This window comes from Globicephala melas, chromosome 17 (genome assembly GCF_963455315.2).
Source record: "Globicephala melas chromosome 17, mGloMel1.2, whole genome shotgun sequence".
In the NCBI taxonomy this organism is placed as follows: Eukaryota; Metazoa; Chordata; class Mammalia; order Artiodactyla; family Delphinidae; genus Globicephala; species Globicephala melas.
This window is the reverse complement of record NC_083330.1, coordinates 37874378-37896832: the sequence shown is the minus strand read 5'-3', so window position 1 is coordinate 37896832 and position 22455 is coordinate 37874378. Positions and strand designations below refer to the sequence as shown.

At 34.9% G+C, this 22455-nt stretch overlaps 1 protein-coding gene and 1 pseudogene across 5 annotated transcripts in view; one reads left to right on the top strand and one right to left on the bottom strand.

Moving 5' to 3' along the window:
* Window positions 1–464: 464 nt before the first annotated feature.
* Window positions 465–22455, bottom strand: part of TMEM67 (transmembrane protein 67) — a 43256-nt gene continuing 21265 nt past the window's right edge. For 4 of the 5 annotated variants that reach the window (XM_030862881.2, XM_060287351.1, XM_060287349.1 and 1 more), the window contains 14 exons: window positions 21977–22033; window positions 20810–20908; window positions 18813–18911; window positions 18471–18557; window positions 16865–16964; window positions 16631–16770; window positions 14949–15089; window positions 10678–10758; window positions 10072–10188; window positions 6071–6187; window positions 5860–5964; window positions 5203–5305; window positions 3429–3571; window positions 465–2487 (listed from right to left, as the gene is read on the bottom strand). In XM_030862881.2, coding sequence (XP_030718741.1) covers window positions 2407–2487; window positions 3429–3571; window positions 5203–5305; window positions 5860–5964; window positions 6071–6187; window positions 10072–10188; window positions 10678–10758; window positions 14949–15089; window positions 16631–16770; window positions 16865–16964; window positions 18471–18557; window positions 18813–18911; window positions 20810–20908; window positions 21977–22033 — 1470 coding nt within the window. In that variant the 3' untranslated portion in view covers window positions 465–2406. The remainder of the gene's footprint in view (window positions 2488–3428; window positions 3572–5202; window positions 5306–5859; window positions 5965–6070; window positions 6188–10071; window positions 10189–10677; window positions 10759–14948; window positions 15090–16630; window positions 16771–16864; window positions 16965–18470; window positions 18558–18812; window positions 18912–20809; window positions 20909–21976; window positions 22034–22455) is intronic. The other variant, XR_004040883.2, reaches the window with a different exon arrangement.
* On the top strand, window positions 12205–12517 carry LOC115856532 (signal peptidase complex subunit 1-like; annotated as a pseudogene).

Below are 22455 nucleotides of genomic sequence, written 5' to 3'. Positions count from 1 at the left end.
ACCAACAACAAAAAGGTACATGTTTCATGCTTGCAAGCACTGTGTTAATGGTCATTTTGAATGCTTCTCAATCTAGGTAAACAGCAGAGCCTTCTCAAAAGGCAGTTTGCTAGGGCAGCAGTATGAAAGAAGTAAGCGAGTATAAACATCTCAAATAGAGAGACTGATCTGCAGAATTATTTCAAGGGCCTATGCATTTCTAAGGAGTATAGGGCTTCCCTGGTGGCACAGTGGTTGAGAATCTGCCTGCTAATGCAGGGGACACGGGTTCGAGACCTGGTCTGGGAAGATCCCACATGCCGCGGAGCAACTGGGCCTGTGAGCCATAAGTACTGAGCCTGAGCGTCTGGAGCCTGTGCTCTGCAACAAGACAGGCCGCGATAGTGAGAGGCCCGCACACCACGATGAAGAGTGGCCCCCACTTGCCGCAACTAGAGAAAGCCCTCGCCCAGAAACGAAGACCCAACACAGCCAAAAATAAATAAATAAATTTATTAAAAAAAATAAATAAATAAGGAGGATAGAAAGCACAAAGCAGCTTGTAAAGAACCTCTAGGTGAACCTAGGGTTATTATGAAATGACCAAGAGATTTATCAAATGTTTCTATGTAATCAGTAAAATTAAGGATATAATATACAAAGTACAGTGGGTTGGTTTTACAGAAATAGACAAAAGATTATGGGTCTAGTAGAAAATTAAGCACATGATCACAAAGTTTAAACCGTGGAAATATGAACACAAGAGTCAACAGTATATGAAAACCTGTATACCCTTTTATGTATCTAACCAAAATAAAAATAATATTGTACAAAACTACTTTAAAATGATTTTTTAAATGTCTTTTCTCTGTCTTAATTTATCAGCAGGTGAGCCAACGGATCATATTTTTTGAAATTTCCACTTAGATACATTCACACGAATATTAACTTCTTTTATGTAGAATGAGAGTCGTATTTCTTTCATCAGCTTCTGAGTAGGTGGCTTTAAAAATCCATGCTGGTACATTTACTTATCTCTGAGGCTTTTAGAAAGGCATTTCTGTACTGTGACCCTTAAGAAACCAGAGTTTCAAATCCTCAACTTATTAGCCTCCCCTCTTCTCAGTCATCCTCAAGATTCAGAGAATGTAAAGGATTCAGCTTCAGCAATGGCTGGGGACACCCGCCCCAATACTGTTGTATTCCTAAATGCTATTTCATAAAATACATATTAATAAAACAGGAAAGAGAAACACCAAATGTTTTATTCTGTATTTTCAATTCAGTAATATAAACAATATTTACATAGCATTACATTTAAGTATTTACACATTAACATAGAAGGCAGTAAGAAATGTTGCTTTGGGGGTTAATGACCACTATACTTGAAATAAGGTGACTTTCAAGTTCATGGTACACAATGAAAAGGATTATTAAAGAGCATATTGAAGAAAAATAATATCATGGAAAACTATTAGCTACATGGCTCAGGATTTACATTAATTATATTTTGGCTCCTCATATTTTTTTCCTTATTTAAAAAAAAAATACTAGCCTACTAACTTATGAAGCCTAAGTTTACTTTCAATAAATCACCTTGTTAACATAACTTACAGTTTGTTATTTACAATCTTTAAACATAATTGAAGAGCAAAGTTTTGGGAGCGCTCTTAAAATGTTAAGTAATGAATAAATGTATAAAAAGCTATACTGAGGAAAATGTCACATATTACAGCTCAATAATGTAAATGATATTAGAGATATAAACATACTTCATGGAAAGAGTATATTGACCTAATAATACAGGTATACAAAGGAATGACTATGTACCATTTCACGAGGTGCCTATTATTCCAATAGTGAATCAGTCCACTGCCAAACAGGGTGAACAATTAAAATGAGGCAAATTGATTCAGCCCATATACAATTTCAAATTTCTAAGTAAACTTGAAAATATTTTCAACATTTATTTAACCAGAAAATATGTAAAACAAAATACTGAATTGAAAACTAGGCTTGAAATTGGAATCAAAATTCTTTTTCAGTGTGAGAAAATATAGGTAAATCTAGTTCATAAAATAATCTACAGAGACAAATGATGGGGACTGTTTTGAATATCATTAAAAAAATGTTATGCTGAAAGCAATATTTAGATTTTTTTTTTGTCCCATTGTCAGAGCTATCTAGTCTATAAGCTGGTGAATTAAATACCATGCATAATAGGAAAATAATATTTTCCACTGTATCACACTACATGTTCACAAAGCAAGTTATGTATCTACAAGTTATAAAAATAAATCTTTCTGTAGATTAAAAAATAAAAATAGAATAATTTGTATTACAAGTTTTAAAAAATATGGCAAACTAACCTGATAATCATGACTTTGTTTTTGCCATGATTATAATTGTCTTTATCTATTCAATAAATTAAATCAGAAATCTTTGATCCACCAGTGTTTTGGATGCCAAATTCTTCTGTCCTACTGTATTACGAATAAATCTAAAAATCTGAAAAAAAAAGTAAAACAATTCAGAAGGAAAAAAATATATATAAAGGAAATTAATTGTGCACATCAATTAAAATATCTAAATTAAACTAGCTAATTCTCTCAACTATTTATTTTCATGTATCAGACATCTGAATTCCATGGCAATACACAAAATTATTTCAAGACTATTATCATCTTTCATAATACTGAAGCAGTGTGCGTCCCTATTCAGAATATATTTTTATAAATTAATAATACAAATCCCCTTAGGTTCACAGGAATATACTTTTAAATATTTGGCAAGACAAGTTTCCTCTAGCTCTAAAAGCTATGGAAACGTCAAAAGAACTGTTAGGAACAGAATTTGTTCTAATTCTAGATCGCTATCAAAAACTAATATATCTTATTAACTCATATACTTCTTTGACATAGTGGGGAATATCTGGGTGTTATGAATACTAACATTTCTAGAACAAATTTGGTTTTTCTTGACGTCTCCATTTCAGGCTCCACACCCATCCACGCAATTGTTTTCTAATCCAAGCAGATAGGGGATGTGTGAGAGTTACAAGTTAAAGTGGCTGAGCCTCAGCTACATCTCAGAGCTTGCCTTTTTGTTACAGTAACATCTGGTGCACAGGGTGAATGGGACTCTAATTACTGCTCACTGCTGGCATGTAGGAGAGATGGGTAATTTAAATGTCTTCCTATTAGGTTCCTTTCACATTTGCTCAAGCAACTTATGCCTTCCCCGAGACCTCAGTACTTCATTGAACCTGAAGGAAAGTGTAGAATGAACCTCGTTGAAATGTTTTTCCTTTTTTTGGCAGGGAGAATCATATTCTAAATCTTTATAAATTCCTAGTGAGAGTATACATTGTTACTCTCTGCTATAAAAATAAATATCTACTTCTAACATACTTCTTTTAAATGAAACCCAGAAAAAATTCTTAAATTTACCTCTTGCTGTAGGTACGTAAGGAAGGATGCTAAAATAAAATTTTGGCAAGCCAAATCCACAACACAGAAGAACATCAGATCATAAATAAGAAGAGTGGCTTCATTTCCATAATACAGAACACTGCTGAAAGAATAACTTTCATCTATCAAAAAAAGCAATTTGTAAGACATAAATTAGAAATTTAAAAATAGAATAAACCTGTGATAATTTCTGGTGATAAAACTTGGATATTTAAAAACAACTAGTTACTATAATACTTCATGGCTATTGTATGTCAATTATACCTGAATTTAAAAAAAGAAAAAAATACTTCATGGTTTACAAAAAATAATGGGTATTAAAATTTGCTAATCTAAAAGGTTAATCAAAGAACTCTGCTCATAAAAAGTAGTTTTATCATTTGCACCAAGGGTTGTAATTGCTAGTAGTTTAAGTACACAGTCAATATCTTTCAATGATCAGGTAATGAATATCCCTTCTCTATTTGTTTATATAACTAAAGGCTAAAGAATCTTAGAAAGATTCTCTGAGATAGATTAAGTTTAAAAAGCAAAACACACTTTTCTGTACAGCAGAGAATTAACACAGCATTGTATATCAACTGTACTTCAATTAAAATAAATAAATGAAAAGCAAAACAAAACCAGCAAGGACTAGAATAGTGTGCTATAATTTATGTCTCAAGTAGTCCCCTAAGGTTCTTCTCTGAGACCTTTTCTCTTCTCACTCCCCAAGTAGGGGTTCATCCTTTCTGGGATGTGAACACCCTTTTAAGATTCTAATGAAAGCTACAGACCCTTGCACGAGAGGAAGTGGGGGAAGTACACATATACAAATCTTGCACACAATTTCAGGGAGGTACAGAGAATCACTTCAGTGATTCAGCCGCCCATGGATACCCAGTTAGGACCTCTTGTTTTATACAAGAGGACATCTGGCTTGCTGTTAACATTCTTTTTTGATCAGGGAGTTAGTTATAGGAATATATTCAGTTTGTGAAAATTCACTGGCCATTTAGCTATATCCTTACAAGATATGCACTTCTGTACATATAGTTGTATACATATTTTTAAAAAATAAACAAGCCAGCAATATACACTCTTCGTGGGTGACCTTTCACTGCCATCGCTCCAGCAATGATCTCATTTGATGAGACTCCCCAGCTTACTGTGTGCCTTTACTTTCTCCTAAGATCCAGTCCCCCAGTTCCTTACATTTAATGGCTTACTGGACATCTCTTCCTAGATGTCCCAAAGGTACCTCAAGACACAACATATTCAAAACCAAATTCATCCTCTTTCCTTCAAAACCTGGTCCTCCATCTGCACTTCCTGTCTCAGAGAAGGGTGGCACCACCACCAACCACCTAGTCACAAAAGCTGGAAATCCGGATGATTTTTGACTACTCTTTCTCTCCTACGCTCTTTTCCTTAACATCTCTGGCAATCTTTTCTTCTTCTTTATCCTCATCACTACTGCCTTAGCTCATATTCTCCTAATTTCCCAATAGAGATGAAGAAATTGTTGATGATGATTGTACATCTTGATTTTTTTACTTTCTTGTAGAATAATTATCTTTTATATATTTGTTTCTTGCTATTGATACATGACATAATAAAATGGGACACAGAAAACTACTATAATTCCTTGAAGTTAACTAAGTTCATTATGTTTCCTATATAAAAGTATAAAATCAAAAGACAGGAATTACAAGCATGTTTTTTCAAACTTGGAAAATAATAATCAAGTTCAGCAAAGGCATTTGAAGGGTACCATTGTAAAAGATGCTTTTTTCCATTGGTTCCATGAATTCCATTCCAAGAATTCTTTCAAGAAGCAATTTATCTTTTATAAAGTAGTCCATTTCCTTATGAACCTAATATAAAAAACGAGAGTCATTTCAAAAACAGCAGTGAAATGAATGCTTCCCAATTTTTGTAAAATCAGAAGGAGAGAAAAAGAAAAATGAATAGGACACAAAGAAAATCTGTTCTTTAAAGACAATTTACTACGCTGGACTTTATAACAAAATACTCTTTAAGAATGTTTTAAATTTTAAATGCTATTAGTAGTACTTAGGACTAGATATACTGAAAATCAATTTATAACAAGCTTTTTAGGAATACAATCATAGCATATTTCTACAATAAATAATTGATAATATTTGTTAAGTAACAAAATTCCAGTACAGACATATTTTAAGGTAATCATCATGCTAATAGACAGGTAAAAATCTTTTCTTTTTATATAACTTAACTCCATTCCTAAGCCACAGTATTAGTTTTTACAGCAAAAACAAACAAACAAACAAAAAACCCCACAAGGCATAAGTCCATTGACTTGGTTGACTGAAGAAATAATTGACACTCCTCGTTAACTTTTTTAAAATTGCATTTTGATTCTAGCTTAAAAATAAATGATGATACATACATGATCGATGAAAGAGCCAAGAAATTTATTCATAGTATGATATGCTTTTATACTCTGCTCAAAAGTACTTCCTGATGAACTCAATAGTCTAGCAGGGCCATTTTTCTAACGTGAAAAAGAGACAAGGATAAATGCAACATGCCTTACATCCTTGGTATCTAAATAACATGAAATACTGACAAAATATATGTGAATTGTACTTTATACAAACCCTTGTTAGTGTCTCATGGATTCTGTCATACTGTTGTCTCATTTGGCTAGAAATAGCAATTTGAAAAGTTTGACCATCTGTATTGGGTATCAAACCTCTTTGGCTACACAAATTTTCCTGAAAAGTTAAAAAATTTAAATTAAGATCAAGATTATGAAAATTTTGCCTATCTTAAAAAGAAAATACAATATTTAACATTACAAGATTTGGAAGCCAACTGAAATTGTACTGAACTATTATATTTGAGACAATGAGAGTCCAACAGTATTCAAGGTTCCCACTCCCCTCTAGGTTTTACTAATTTCTATTTCGTCATACTTCCTTGCAGGTGCTGTATCATCTCCTTTACTCTGCCTACTTAAAAAAAACCTCATACTAAGTTCACTGTATATTGATATTCTTAGTTTTTTTTTTTTTTTAAAGGGCTTCAAATGCTTGGCTTTTTAATTTATTTATTTATTTATTTATTTATTTATTTATTTATGGCCATGTTGGGTCCTCATTTCTGCGTGAGGCCTTCCTCCAGCTGTGGCAAGCGGGGGCCACTCTTCATCGTGGTGCACGGGCCCCTCACTATCGCGGCCTCTCTCGTTGCAGAGCACAGGCTCCAGACGTGCAGTAGTTGTGGCTCACGGGCCCAGCCGCTCCGAGGCATGTGGGATCCTCCCAGACCAGGGCTCGAACCCGTGTCCCCTGCATTAGCAGGCAGACTCTCAACCACTGCGCCACCAGGGAAGCCCATTCTTAGCTTTTTTATAATTAATTTATTGCTCTTTAATAAATGACAAAAAGTCTAGTCCTAGAATTAGCTACTTTTATAAATGGTCTTTTTTGTTTTCTAAACACTTTAATATGCTTCCTTAATTAATTCCAATAAAAAAGGTAGTGATACATGACCCAATGGTTAATGTTATAGACCAGATATCTATTTCATCTCTTTTTTTAATTATTATTATTTTTACATCTTTATTGGAGTATAATTGCTTTACAATGGTGTGTTAGTTTCTGCTTTATAACAAAGTGAATCAGTTATACTCAAGTCTCTTTGACACGACTTGAATCCTGAGAACCATATGCCTGTCAGTTTGCCCTACCCCCGACCTAGCCAATTCTCATAGATGCTTTAGGGTTCAGCATAAGTATTCTTGCCTCCATTCTCAATTTTATTTGCCTACTCTGGAGCTTAACATTCTCCTCCTTTATCTAAACCTAAGCTGGAAACATAATATAACACTTGGTTTTCTACTGACTTAAAGGCAGTCTATGTGTAGTGAATTTCTCTATTAAAAAAAAAAATTTTTTTTTCCTGATTAAAAAAGCACATGCTGCTACAGATAATTTATAAAATATGGAGAAATACAAAAAAAGAAAAAAAATCACCTATAATCTGAACACCAAGAGATACAGGTATTTTAAGGTATTTCATTTCCTGTTGTTGTCTAGGCATATACATATAGATGGCATAAAACTGGGATCGTACTGATTTCTTTTTCACTTAACATTATATCCTCAGCAACTCCCCATGTCATTAAATGTTCTATAAAACATGATTTTTAATGTTTACCTAGGGTTTCACTGTATAGGTAAACCAATTTACTTAATATTCTCCCATTTTTACGTATTTTTTGCCCTTATAAATTAAGCCCTGTGATGAAGATCCTGAACCTAAGTAGTTTTTCACATTGCTAATTATTTCCTTGAGTTAGATTAATAGAATCAGTAAGTCAAAGATAATGAACTCTTTATTTTTTTTATTTTTGGCTGCATCAGGTCTTAGTTGCAGCACGCTGGCTCTTCCTTGTGGTGCGTGGGCTTCTCTCCAATTGTGGCATGCAGGTTTTTCCTCTCTCTCGCTGTGGTGTGTGGGCTCCAGAGCACATGGGCTCTGTAGTTTGCGGCATGCGGCCTCTAGTTGAGGCACGTGAGCTCAGTAGTTGTGGCACGTGGGCCCAGCTGTCCCGTGGCATGTGGGACCCTAGTTCCCCGACCAGGGATTGAACCCGCGTCCCCTGCACTGTAAGGTGGATTCTGTACCACTGGACCACCAGGGAAGTCCCAAAGATAATGAATTCTTAAAAAACTCTTGCCAAATGCTTTCCAGCGTTTGTAAAAATGTATTCTGAGACGAGTGCCCATTTCACCCTGTCCTTGATTCTACTAACTATTAGCTTTTTTTAAAAAAAGTTTGGTAATTTGAAGAAAGTAAAAATGTTGTTTTTACATTCATTTCTTTTATGATTTATGAGGTGAATATTTTTTAGACGTTTATTAGTCTCTTCTGTTTATTTACATATTAAAAAAATCTTTTTGTCCTTTTTCCATGGGAATTTTTTGTTTTGTTCTGTTTTGTTTTTGTTTTTTGGCCACGCTCTGCGGCATGCAGGATCTCAGTTCCCCAACCAGGGATTGAACCTGTGTCCCCTGCAGTGGAAGTGTGGAGTCTTAACCACTGGACCACCAGGGAAGTCCCTCCACTGAGGTTTTAACTTAATTTGCTTACTGATTTATATGACTTTCAACAGCTATCAATATGTTTGTCATATTTACTATGAGAATTTTACCCCATGTCTTTTATTAATATAATTGTTGTCTACACAAATGTTCTACATTAATAAAGTAAAATCAACAAATGTTACTTTTTGATGCTTTCTGTATTTTATGCTTAGATTGTCATCTCCCAATCTGAAATATTCTTTTCTAGGTTTTCATAGTTTCATTTTTAAATTTAACCTTTCAGTCCAGGTATAATTTCTAATAGTTAAACAACTGATTCAGTTCAATGTATTAAACAAATTGTTCTTCTCTGAGATGTTGTTATAATCTATTAAGTTCTTGCAAGTCACAGGTATAGTCCCTTAATCAATAAATCCTCTTGGTTTTTCCTCTTAAGTACATATTTTTCTTTTTAAATTTTCTTATGGAAGTTCTCTAATATACATAGTAGAAAGAACAGTAAACCATCCATCACCCAACTTCAACAATTAGCAACATTTTACCAATTTTCATCTATCCTCCCAACTTTTTTCTTTTAAAGCAAACCCCAGATACCATGTTATTTCATCTGCAAATACTTCTGTATGTATCTCTAACCAATAAGACCTTGAAAAAAAATGCCATTTTCACACCTAATAAAATTAATCTTTCCTTAATATAATTTAGTCTTTAGTCTATTAAATCTCCAAGATTTTTCCCAAAGATTTTTTTATAGTTGGTTTGTTTGAATCAGGATCCAATCAAAGTCTACATATTGTATTTGATTATTTTTTTTTCTTAAATTTCTCTTATATCTAACAGTCTTCTTCCACCACCACCACCACTTCTCCTTTTCTCTTCATGCCTTTGATTTGTTGGAGACACTGGGTCGTTTGTCCTGTGAGACATCCTAACATTTTGCATCTGGCTAATTGCTTCCTGTGGTATTATTTTGTCTCTATCCCCTCTATTTCCTGTAAACTGGTGGTTAGATCTAGAGGCTTGATTACATTTAGGTTCAATTTTCTTAGGCAAGAATATTTCATGGGTGATATTATGTACTTCCCTACTGCATCATAACAGGAAGTGCATAATGTCAGTTTTCCTAACTTTTACTTGTAGTAAGGTTGAGCCAGTGTGTTCAGATTATATCAACCTGATTCCTCATTATAAAGTTCCCTGTCATCCTTCACTTAATTTTTAGCATCCATTGATGACTGTAGCCTATAGGCATTAATCCATTAGTCATTACAAAACGGTGATTTTCTAACTTAGAATTCCTTTTACTTTCTTCCAACAGAAAGATCTTTCCCTCATGAATTATTTGGTTACTTTGAAATACAGTTCATAAAAGAACTGTAGGATGGAATTTGATTCATTCTCTTTCAGTGTTCAGGATAATGAGCTGGTATCCTAGCAACTTTCAAAAGTAATCAATGAGGATTTTTTAAAAAGATTACTACAAATCCCAGATTAAGAGAAACCATCTCTCAACTTAAAAAACAAAAAGATATAAAATACATTCATACCGCTTCTCTTTTAAGATTCATATTCATTTCTTCCATATTAGTATCAGCATGCCCATGTACTGATCTACCATGAATGTAATAACCAAAACATCTGTGGGATAACAGAAACACTGATATCTATCAAAAGAGAAGAAGAAGCAGTTAGCAACTCAACTGCAAAACAATAAAAATTAAGTTCTTCTTAAAATTGCTTCCTTTCTCTCAAAATAATGAGGGTTGAATTCTTGGAAAACATATAAAGAGAATAAGAAGATAATAAAGGATAATGAGGTTATTTTAAAAAGTAGATGCAAAAGAGACTGGAGACACTCCCAAGAAAGGAAGAAACAGGGTTGATATATGAAAACTTTTCAGGGACTTCAGGCTGAGTCAACTGTTTGGTGGCATAAGCAATTCATAATTAAGAAACTGCAAATAAAGAAGGAAAAATTAAGACAGTAAATATTAAATTGTAGCTTGTTATAACCATCTCTGGAATTAACCACCAGTGGAAATCAGACTAAAAATACAATCATAGCAAATCACTTTTAAAGCCTCTCTTAGTGTACTCATGACCTTTAAAAAGGGAGAAATAACAGTTGCAAGATAAAGTCAGAAAGTACTTACATTGCTCATACAGCACAAATCAACAAACTGTCGAATTTTATCTTCTACAAATCTCTCATAAAAGACAGCAAAGAACACAATCTGAAACATTAAGCCAAGTTTATGTTTATTAGATTTTAGGATTTAATTTTCTTTCATAGCCACAGTATAGTGTCATAAGAAAAAAGAAGTTCCAACCAAGAACATAGTGGCCAATAACAATTCCTGTGGGATAAAATCCTACTTATCATTTCTGATTCTTCTGTCAAAGGAAGAATGCTTTGCAATTGTGTTAAGATTCACTGAGGGAGCTTATTTTGAATTTAAAAAACTTTTCTGTGTCATTAAAATAAGATAGGACAAACACAGGGGGAGGAAGTAAGGGGCTTTAAAAGCTTTAGGATAAACCAATGCATTAATGGCCAGATTTAGGTCTGGTTCTGCAATTCCGCTCATCTCCTAAATTCAAAAAGCCACTAGAAAAATTGCTGTTTTTCAAATTAATCTTCTCTGATAGAGTAGCACATAAAAAGCATATGTCAAGTATTCTGTTTCAACTACAGAAAATGTGTTAAACATTCAAATGGAATGGTTTCAAGTGTTTTCTTAGATAGATTTAGTAACAATACTACAAAGGGAAGTTTTATAAATCACAAGAGAAAAGTTTACATTGTAGGCCTTCTTAGATCCACTTCAGAGAAGGATAACATTTCCTAACCACCCAATTCAAAGCTGTCGCCTGCTGTCGCATTCCTAACTTCCATTCCCCTTACCTCCCCCTCTACTCACTATCTCATCTCCCTGCTGATGCCCTTCACAGCACTTGTCACAGCTGTGACTTGTTCTTGTTACAGCATATCTTTGAGCTCAGCACAGTGCCTCGCACATAACACGTACTCAGATATGTAAAAGAATATAGCAGGTGAACACTGAGAAAACTTTCCTAAATAGTCTCTGAACACATTTTAAAACTCCTTTAAATGACATGAAAAACAGTAACATTCAAAGTTTAAAAACTAAAAGATGCCACTTAAAAATTGAAGAAGCTGGGTTTGGGGAAATATAAGGAGTGAACAATAAAGCCTAATATTATGAGAATCAAGAAGATTTTGTATAGACAAATTTATGGAACTGTAATAGGCTAAAGGAACTTTTATGGATATTTTAGGAATAAACACTGATAGTTTGAGAATGTGACCATGGTATCAAATGACAGCAAAGTGAGAAACAAAGAACGAGGTTAGACGGTAGTGCCCAAGACAGCTAGTTGCTGCCTGAACAATCCTTTCCCTTCCCCTTAGTGACAGACCCCTTCTTTGAGGGGGTCTACCCAGCTGACAGTGCAGTGAAGTGTGGCCATGTGACCAAGTTCTGACCAAGGAGATGTCAAAGACACTTCTGAAAGGGCTCTCAAAGAGGAGAGGGTGAGCGTCCATTGCACTCCCCGGATTGGCAGGCCCACCAATCTGCACACAGGACCAGACCCCGGCCCTTATGGTCGTTGAGTTTGGGCTGCCCTTGCTCCACTGCCCACCTCCTCATCCAGTCATGCTGGAGCATCTGAGCTCACTGCCCACACAAATGGATTACAAGGGCCAGAAGCTAGCTGAACAGGGGTTTCAGGGAATTATTCTTTTCTGCAATACTTGGATTTATCGATGGGTATGTGGCTGAACAGTCTGGGTGGACTACAAAGTTATGGCAGGATTTGCTTTTTCGTGTTTGCTGACATTTTCCTTCATGGCCCATTTATCACTGACACCCCCTCAAGTGGTTCGAGACTTGCTCTGTTTGAGACTCCGGCACACAAGACAAGAAACCAGGGGAAAGAAAAATTAAGAGGCATGCTAAAAATAACTGATAGGGGTTTTCATGATTCAGCTTTACTACTTTACCTGCTTGTGTTTCATGTGAAATGAGCTAAATTGTTTTCATACCTAAAACGTGAGCTAAAAACCACCTATGCTCAGCTATATATAAATTTTGTTCTCTTTATATTTTACTTCTCAGTTGGGTTTTGATTTATAAAACTTTTAGACTTTCTCTTAATAATCTTCCTCTGAAATGCAGAACAGAAAACAACACAAGTATGCAAACTTTCTTGCAGGTCTACAAAATAAGGAAGAATAAATGCCTCATAAATGATAATACAATTTAACTATTACAGTTTCATAATTTATTATGAGTAGTTAAGCTGTTTTAATGTTTTCAGTTAAAACTCATAGTGAACAAATAAAGAGGAAAGGGTGAGGTCTTCTCCCCTGGCTCACCCCTGCAACTCCATCAGCCATTACGGACTGCGAGGTGACCTTAGAGGTGAAGTCCTGAGGGGCAGAGCAGAACAACAGGCATCTGGGCCTGACAGCAGCCACCCTGCTGGCCCTGCATTGCCAACCTCTGCTCTTCTTTCTCACAGGAGACAGAAAAGTCACTTTTATTTCAGCCACTGCTATTTGGGGTTTCCGTATTGTTGTACTCAATCAATACGAAAAGCTTCAGATGGTATTCCTTTAAATTCTCTACACCCAGATAAATCTCATCTATTCACAAAAACTTATATTGGTATATGTAAAAATAAATATTTTCTTACTATTATACTGATGATAAACATCAAACCCCATAATACGGTTGACAGACAGTAACTAGGACTTATCATGGTGATCATTTTGAAATGTATAGAAATATCAAATCACTATGCTGTGTTCCAGGAACTAACATAGTGTTGTAGGTTAATTATACATCAAAAACAAACAGACAAATGAACAAACTCTTAGAAGAAGAGATGAGATTTCTGGTTACCAGAGGTGGGGGCTGGAGGGGGAAGTGGGGGGAACTGGATAAGGACAGTCAAAAGGCACAAACTTCCAGTTATAAGATAAATAAGTACTAAGGATGCAATGTGCAACATGATAAATTAACACTGTTTTAGGTTATACATAAAAATTAAGAGAATAAATCCTAAGAGTTCTCATCACAAGGGAAAAATATTTTTTTTTATTTCTTTAATTTTGTATCTGTATGAGATGATGGATGTTCACTAAACTTATTGTGGTAATCATTTCATGATGTGTGTAAGTTAAATCATTACGCTGTACGCCTTAAACTTATACAGTGTTGTATGTCAGTTATATCTCAATAAAACTGGAAGGAAAAAAATCAAACCCCATATTCTTTTAATCAAATTTTATTTCAAATCCTAATTTCTGTTTCTTTTTCTTTTCCAATTGTCAAACTATCCCTCACTAGCTCTATCCTATAGCTTCAAGTTTGAACAAGTCTCACCAACTTAAAATAAATGCAAATTTAAAGAGTCTATTCTTAAGTTTCAGAATGACACCTGAGTCCAATTCTGTAGGAATTTTGGGATTTCAATCCCAAAGATCGTTTAAAATAAGCTTTTAAGGCAAATATTTGCTCTCCAGTTTACACGAAGTTCAACCTATTCTTTCTAGAGGTCCCACCTTCATTTGCTTACTTAAAAGTTAGAGAGATCTTAATCAAACAGAAAGCCTTTTTCCACTCATGGGAGTGTCTGTAAGCAAGAGAAAGAAATGCAGAGATCAGAGTTAAGCGCTGTAGCTGCTGCTTCTTTCTTTTCTTCCTTCATTCTTTTTTTTAAAGCTTTAAGAAGATAAGGGAAGTAAGCACAGAAAAGATCCTCTGCTAGAGCCCTGGGACCTGAGAAGATTTATTTTTAGTTTCAGCTATTTCAATAAATATTTCAGAGAAGATTTCAGAAGGGGTACTGGTTTTTGAGAGGTTTAATGATATATAAATAAATGTAAACTATAAGTTATATTTCAAAAGAAAAGAAAAGATTAAGGGTACCTTAGCAATTCCTATCATTATATATAAACTAAATCCTGTGACTAGAAAGCTGCAGACTCTGAAAGACCCTTCAGAGACCCACTATTGAGAAGAAATGGACTCTGAAATCAGATTGCCTGGGTTCAAATTCCAGTTCTGCCAATTTCTAATTGCAGGACTTTAGGCAAATATTTAACCTTTCTGTGCCTCAGCATCCTCAGCTATAAAATGAGGATACTAAAAGAATCTATCTCTGAGGGCTACTATGAAGATTAAGTAAGTTACTTTGTGTAATGCAGTAAATTAACACAGTGCCTAGATTATCATACTATGTAAAAATTAGCTATTAGTTATTATTATTGTTGTTCTTGTCACCTTCTTTATACTATAGAAATCATGTTGTGGTCAATATTTGAGGATTAGCATGTAAACAGAGTTAAAAATATAGAGAGGCAATGTTGCTTAAAAGAATAATCTCTTGTTACCTGTATAATTCCAATGACTAGCCAAAGAGCGGTAGACACCGCATATCTCAAAATGCGGCTATAAGGCGCTATGTAGCTAGGTGGGCTTCTGGAAAGACTAGAAGATGAGTCCATTAATGCTAAGTTCTTGAATCCCACAACCTGAAATAATAAGAAAAAATAATTTAAACAGACATAAAGAAAACTCCTCTAGTCTGAAAATAAGACCCTCCTCTCTACCCCTTACCTTGAAAAACTAAAGTATTCAAGTTTGTATAAATGGTAGAAAATCTAGATAAAAATAATTATCCAGTATTTTAATTACAAAGTATTTAATACAAAATATTTAGCTAGTTCATTTGGTATTCTCTTCAATATGACTAAAGGCCAAATATAACATTATCATATACACAGACAAAGCTCAAAAATTTCTGTCAAGAGAATAAAGCTTTCTTCAGTAAACTACCAATGAACAACCAGTATTTCACGAGTTTTAACATATGCCAGGAACTATGTAAAATACCTTTTATACTTTAAAACAGTATTTTCCAAAATGTCTTTTGAGGAAGATACCATCTTTGATAAAAGGAAACCATGATCAAATAAGTTAAGTTAGTATATTATACTCACCTCCATGCCTTTCACCCTCATAGAATAAAAGTTCTGGAAAGTTTTATGGTAAAGGAATCTACATGACTTTACTGAATCCAGTGTTTTCCAAACTTACTTCATTATAATACTTTTTTCTCACGTAACACCTTTTAAAGCTTTAAAAAACACTACTATAAATGAATTTTTGAGACAGTGTTCATATATCCTAGGGACACACACATTCCTCTAGGTTTAAAAAGGAAAGGAAGGAGAAAAGTGGGAAAGAAGGAAAAAGGAAGGCAGACATACAAGTTAATAATTCATATGTAACCTTACTTAAGCAGCTAATTCTAGAGAAAACCTGTTACTCATACAGTTTCCATATTTCAGTCTCATATTCAGTACTGAATACTTCTTTAATAATTCTACTCAGACCCATGAAATAACTGTAAAGGGATCATAAGCATGTACCCATTCAGTGTGTCTTGTTAAGCTACAGCCCCAGCTCTTAAGACAGAACACAGTCCATAGTAGGTGTTCAATGATAATTTGTTAGAAAATTTCAACCTTCTAATAGTGGTTCTAATACAGGAGTAAGAATATGAATAATGGGGTGGGGGTTTCTTAAAATACAGATACTTGAGCTTGCCTCAGAGCTACGGAATTGAACATAATCTCGAGGGGTGAGGTAAGGCATAGGTATTCTGCAAAAGCTTCCTATGGGGTTCTGCTACAAACCAGTGGTTTAAAAATCACTCCTTACCTACAGTAGACAAATTCAAAGAGACAGAAAGTAGAATGGGCGTTTCCAGGCGCTGGGGAGAGGGGAGAAGACGGAGCTGTTGTTTAATGGGTACAGAGTTTTAGTTTTGCAAGATGAACAGAATTCTAGCGACTACTGCACAACAATGGAAATGTACTTAACAGTACTGGACTGTATACTTAAAATGATTAAGATGGTAAATTTCATGTTATGTGTGTTTTTTCATGGCTTGATTACAATATTTTAACCTTTAGAAAACTCTTCCACTGACATGAGAACTTAGCTGGAATTATATTAACATTTATGAGGTACCCATAAGTCGTATACAATTACATCAAACAGTTTATACCTCCAAAAGGAAGAGGACAGTAAGTACTTGAAAGAGTGGGTTAATTTTTCTCACAGTCTGAATTTCATTCCATTCATTTGCCACAAAATATGTTCTCCATATGCTTACTGGAACGGTAGCACTCCGAACACCACCCTCACCTGGTTGGGGGGATAAAATGAGTAAAAGCGTTTCACCTTCTTTGCTCTACAATGGTGGCAAAAGAATCTTGGTACAAATGGTTACTTTCATTACCTTCAACAGCTTTAAGAACCTTTCCTTTAGGTCGCTCCCAATCAATAAAGAATATGTCTATGGTAATCTGGGAGATGAGCTTATGCAAAAATTGCAGAGCCTGAGAATGACAAACAAAGCACCTTAAAGTATCTGCATTAAGCCTGCTTATGAAACCAACAGTGATTCTTTAAGAATGTCCATCAACAGATGAATGGATAAAGAAGATGTGGTACATATATACAATGGAATACTACTCAGCCATAAAAAAGAACGAAATAATGCCATTTGCAGCAACATGGATGCAACTAGAGATTATCATACTAAGTGAAGTAAGTCAGAAAGAGAAAGACAAATACCATACGATATCACTTACATGTGGAATCTAAAATATGACACAAATGAACTTATCTACGAAAACAGAAACAGACTCACAGACATAGAGAACAGACTTGTGGTTGCCAAGGTGAGGGGGGCAGAGAGGGATGGACTGGCAGTTTGGGGTTAGCAGATGCAAACTATTATATACAGAGTGGATAAACATGATCCTAATGTATAGCACAGGGAACTATACTCAATATCCTGTGATAAACCATAATGGAAAAGAATATAAAAAAAGAGTGTCTCTATGTGTATAACTGAGTCACTTTGCTGCACAGCAGAGATTGGCACAATGTTGTAAACCAACTATACTTCAAAAAAAAAAAAGAAACAAACATACCGTAATCACAAGAATATATAACTTTCACAAGTTACAAAGTCGTAATACCATTAGGGGATCAACAGAAGCTCACGAAATAACGGAATCATCAAATTCACAGAATTTTTATATACATATTAATTCGACTTCCCTTTCTCTGTCTTTCTTTGAAATAGGGATATGAAAGGAGACACACTACCTCCTCCTCATACAGGGATCTTGCATTGATTGTCTCTCTTTCCCAAGGTTTCCAAAAGCATACTTTGTTTTCTAGATCATCTAACTTCTTTATAAGTAAAGGTATTTCCAACTATAATTTGCTTGTCCTAATTAAAGTTTTAGCATGCTCTCACTGTTGTTTTTTTCCCCCTATTTCTGGTATTTTCATTTACAGAATATGTTTAAACTAAGGCTTCCTCCTAGTAGGTACATTATTGATCAAACAAGGGATAAAAATCTAAGTATGGGATGATTCCTCTCTTCGTGGAGCTCACAGATCAGTGGGAACATCAGACACTTAATAATCACAACACAATTGGATGAGATCTACCACAGAAGCATGTAAAGAGCTTCACATCCATCGACAGAACAATGAAGTAGGGAGGGGGGTTGCCATGGAGAGAGGAGGAAAGGAATATGGAGGCAGAGAACAAATGCTAAGAGTTCAGCACTTTATCCAGCATGGTACCTTTTACTCTCAATTAACAGGTTAAATTAAATAATAAAAGAATATTTAAGGCAGATCTTCAGAATAAGATATCTATTATAAATAAAAGTAGACTTCCTAGTAAAACAGAATTAATTCATGCTTTCTTCCAAAATTAAACTAAATTTTACACCAAAGATTTTGAAAGCAGTTTAATTTTAAAGACTTATATGCTTATTAGCAGGTCTTTTAAATTCAGTAACCCGTGCTTTGAAACTTACCTTCAGAGCAAAGGCACATCCCACATAAGTAACAAAACGTTCTTCCTGAGCCGGCATTGGTAGCAAAACAGAGACAGACTTCTGTGCCTATGATAAAAATTACGCTGCTAAATATGACCATACAAAGTTTTTACTAAACACAAGTTATAACCCAAAGAAAGCGTAAAAGAGGAAGGTGGTGATGCACTCAGTAAACACAGCACACTCAGGGAATGGTGAGTTTAGCATTTGCCCCAATACTCTTGATCAGAAATATCCTCCACTAAAGACAGTTCCTTTATAAAGAAAGCTTACAAGTTATTCAGGTATTGGCACTTAGGTTAAATTCAGAAAATCACTTACTTTGAAGAAAATAAGCCAGTAAAGACCTGTTCCCACAGTGATGATAAAGAAAACATTGGCCAGATCACCAGCATAGTAAACCAAGAATTTCATAACTGTCTGCAATTTAAAAAGAGAATTACAGCCATTATAGACACAACCTATTTATACTATTACTTTTAATAACATGTTATTTAATAACATGTTATTTACAAGCTTGAAGCCTTGTTTCATGTATACGTGGATCAGTTAGAAAGACCAACTGCAGCCACTTCCTAGACACCTTTTGGGTCCTAACCTTTTGATCCATTCCCAATAGCCTCTGTCTTATTCAACCCTTCTCATCTTTCACCATCTAAGAAATTTAGAACCGCCTCCTAATTTTCTTCGAGTCTGGAATCCTTCTCTCCAATGTATCCTCTATACTACCATCAGAGTTGGCTTTCTAAAATGTAAATTGGATTGTGTTACTCCCCTTCTTAAAAATGTACAGTGACTCCTTATTAAAATATAAATTCCTGACTCACAAGGTCCTCCACAACCTAGACAAAAATTAAATATTTAGCCTCATCTGCCAGTTCCAACCACTTACTCAATAATTAAACTATTCCACACTTTCATCTCAAATGTTTTGGGGAATGAAATGGGCATTGATTCTACAAATATTCTTCTCTTTTTCTCTCTGGCAAACTCTCATGAGCTCTGAGGGCAGAGACGATGTCTCTCTTTGCTCATTATCACAATCCCCCCAGTGCCTAGTAGAGCACCTGGCACTCAGACAGTAGGCTGTCAGTGACTATTTGTGGAACGCGCAGATAACCCAGCTTAAAGTTCACTTCTCTTGGAAGCCTTTCTTGACTATCCCAGACAGTAAATCAAGCCCCCCTCCTCTGATTCCTTGGCACATTGGCTCTGGAGCCAGGAAGACATCCCAGCACAAACAAATTTACTACGTGCCTTTCTCATGTTCTTTATCAGCGAAATGGAAATACCACCTATTACTTTGTTGCTATAAAAATTAAATGAATAGGGGCTTCCCTGGTGGCGCAGTGGTTGAGAGTCCGCCTGCTGATGCAGGGGACATGGGTTTGTGCCCCGGTCTGGGAAGATCCCACATGCCACAGAGCGGCTGGACCCGTGAGCCATGGCCGCTGAGCCGGTGCGTCCGGAGCCTGTGCTCCGCAACGGGAGAGGCCACAGCAGTGAGAGACCTGCGCACCGCAAAAAAAAAAAAAAAAAAAAAAGTGCCTGGCACATAGTAAATATTCAAAAAATGATAGATAAAAATAAAAACAAACATAAAGAAGATTAATTGAGAAGAGAAACTATAAAGTTAATAGAGTAAAATATGGGCAAATACCTTTTTGATCTTGAGATAGGGGAGGCTTTCCTAAACAAGATCCTAAAAGCACATGCCATAATATGAAAACCTACTCAGATCTGACAATATTAAAATCAAGAGTTTCTGTTAAACAAAGTAACACATAGATAAAATAACACATGAATCACTCTTGGAGAATAAATTTCAACATCAAAAACCAAAAGTGGATTTATATTTAGAAAATACATAAAACTCCAAATAAATAAAATATAAAAACTTGTTTAAATAAACAAGAAAAACTGAAAACTTAATTAGAAAAATGGGCAAGGGATACAAACAGGAAGTTCACAGAAGGGGAAACCCAAATGATTAATAAAGCATATGAAGAGTAATCAGAGAAATGAAAATTAAATCAAGAATAACATACTACTTACCCCACCAAATTGGCAAAAAATGGAAAGACTTGAAAAACAGCAAGTATTGATTGGTGAGGACGTGAGGAAACAAGAACAGCTCTGCTGTTGTGTGCAGACTGGCCCACAGCAACGTGGGAGGGAAATGAGCATACACCTCTCATAGTCATATACACCAGAGAAACTCAAGGCAACTTTTGACTCATTCTCTAGCTGTGTTTTATTAGAAGGATGTAAAATAGCCAAAAGATAAAAATATACTTAAAAAATTCCTGTGATCATACCTGTAAATCGATCATGGGACTCCCAATGCGTCTCTTCCAACCTGCTGTCTTCAAAAGAGACAATAAAACAGCTAGTCCACCCAACACACCCAAAGCAATCTAAAGGAAAATAAAAATTTGGAATTTATGTAATTTCATAATGTAATTTCATCCATGTTCAAAGATACTGTAAACAGAAAGTAAGGAAGTACTCAAAAAATGGTGGTGGAAGGTGGCTAAAAGGACATAGGAGCCAAATTTAAGGAACTCCCAATGGTCAAATCTGGGACAATTTGAGCAAGAAAATAGATAGTAATGAATTATTATTGTTAGAAAAAATAAATATCCATGAGTCCATACTGATTTAAATAAATAATTGAATAAATAAATCAATGTGGACAAAGGGACAGTTCCTCCTTATAGCAGAACTTGAATTAACAAATATAGAAGAAATGATGGAAATACACAATCATCATCAGACAAATGTCACAGTAACACTTTTTACTGGCAAGAATTAACAATGGGTGCTAAAATTAGAGGGCAAAAGAATAATGAGGAGCAGGATATTTGCATAATCTCAAGTATCTCCTCACAAGATACAAGACACTTATTAATTATAAGTGGAAAAATACAGTGGAGAACTCTGTGGACACCATCTTAGCCATATGATCGAAGGTGACATCACTGTTAATAAGATACACTGACATCAAGTATCTTCTGATATGATTTGCTGAGAAGGGTACAACATCATTTCTGTGGCATTTGTGCTAAAACTACATTTAATCATGGGAAAATATCAGATAAACCCAACTGAGGTCCAAAATACCAGTGTCAGTCATGAAAGACAAAGAATGACAGAGCACCTGTCACAGATCTAAAGATACACACGATGGCTAGAAGTAATATGTGACCCTGGACTGGGTCCTAAAACAGAAGAAAGATAGTGAAAAAAATCTGTAAAATCCAAAGAGTATTTAGATTAGTTAACAGATTAGGACTACATCAATATTAACTTTCTGATTAACATCACTGTACTACCATCATGTAAGATGTTAACATTAGGGGAGGCTGGGTGAGGGATATATGGCAAATCTCTCTATTTTGACAACTTTCCTGTACATGTAAAAACCTTTTTTTTTAAGTAAAAAATATACTGTAAGTATTTTTAACAGGTTAAAATAAACTCACATCTGTCTGGACATGTGCTTCTCCTTGATCCATTTCATATGTGACCGAGAAAGAAACCTGATATTTAAAAGAAAGTGAATTAGCCATACTGAAGTTATATAACACAAAACTACTTTTACTAGAAAAATACATTTGTAACTGAATTTTACCATAAATGCCATACTTTTGAACTATCAATGTTACTAGAGTTGACCCTTATTTGTATCAATACATAAATGAATACGCTCTTGGGAATTATTCATGCTACTTTAAACATCCCTTTTGAACACATGTTAAAGAAAGAGGGCTTCATTAGGAGCTAGGTAGGTTCATTAATAGCAGTCAAGCCAAATTAATCGTATTTCATTTTCTGATAGGTTTCTGTAACTGAGGAGTGTGACTGATCTTACATATCAAGAATTCAGCAACTGGCTAAACAATCACAGCCTAAGATGGCAGATTAATCAAAGGGCTGAACAAGAATCTTAGGGATACCATTA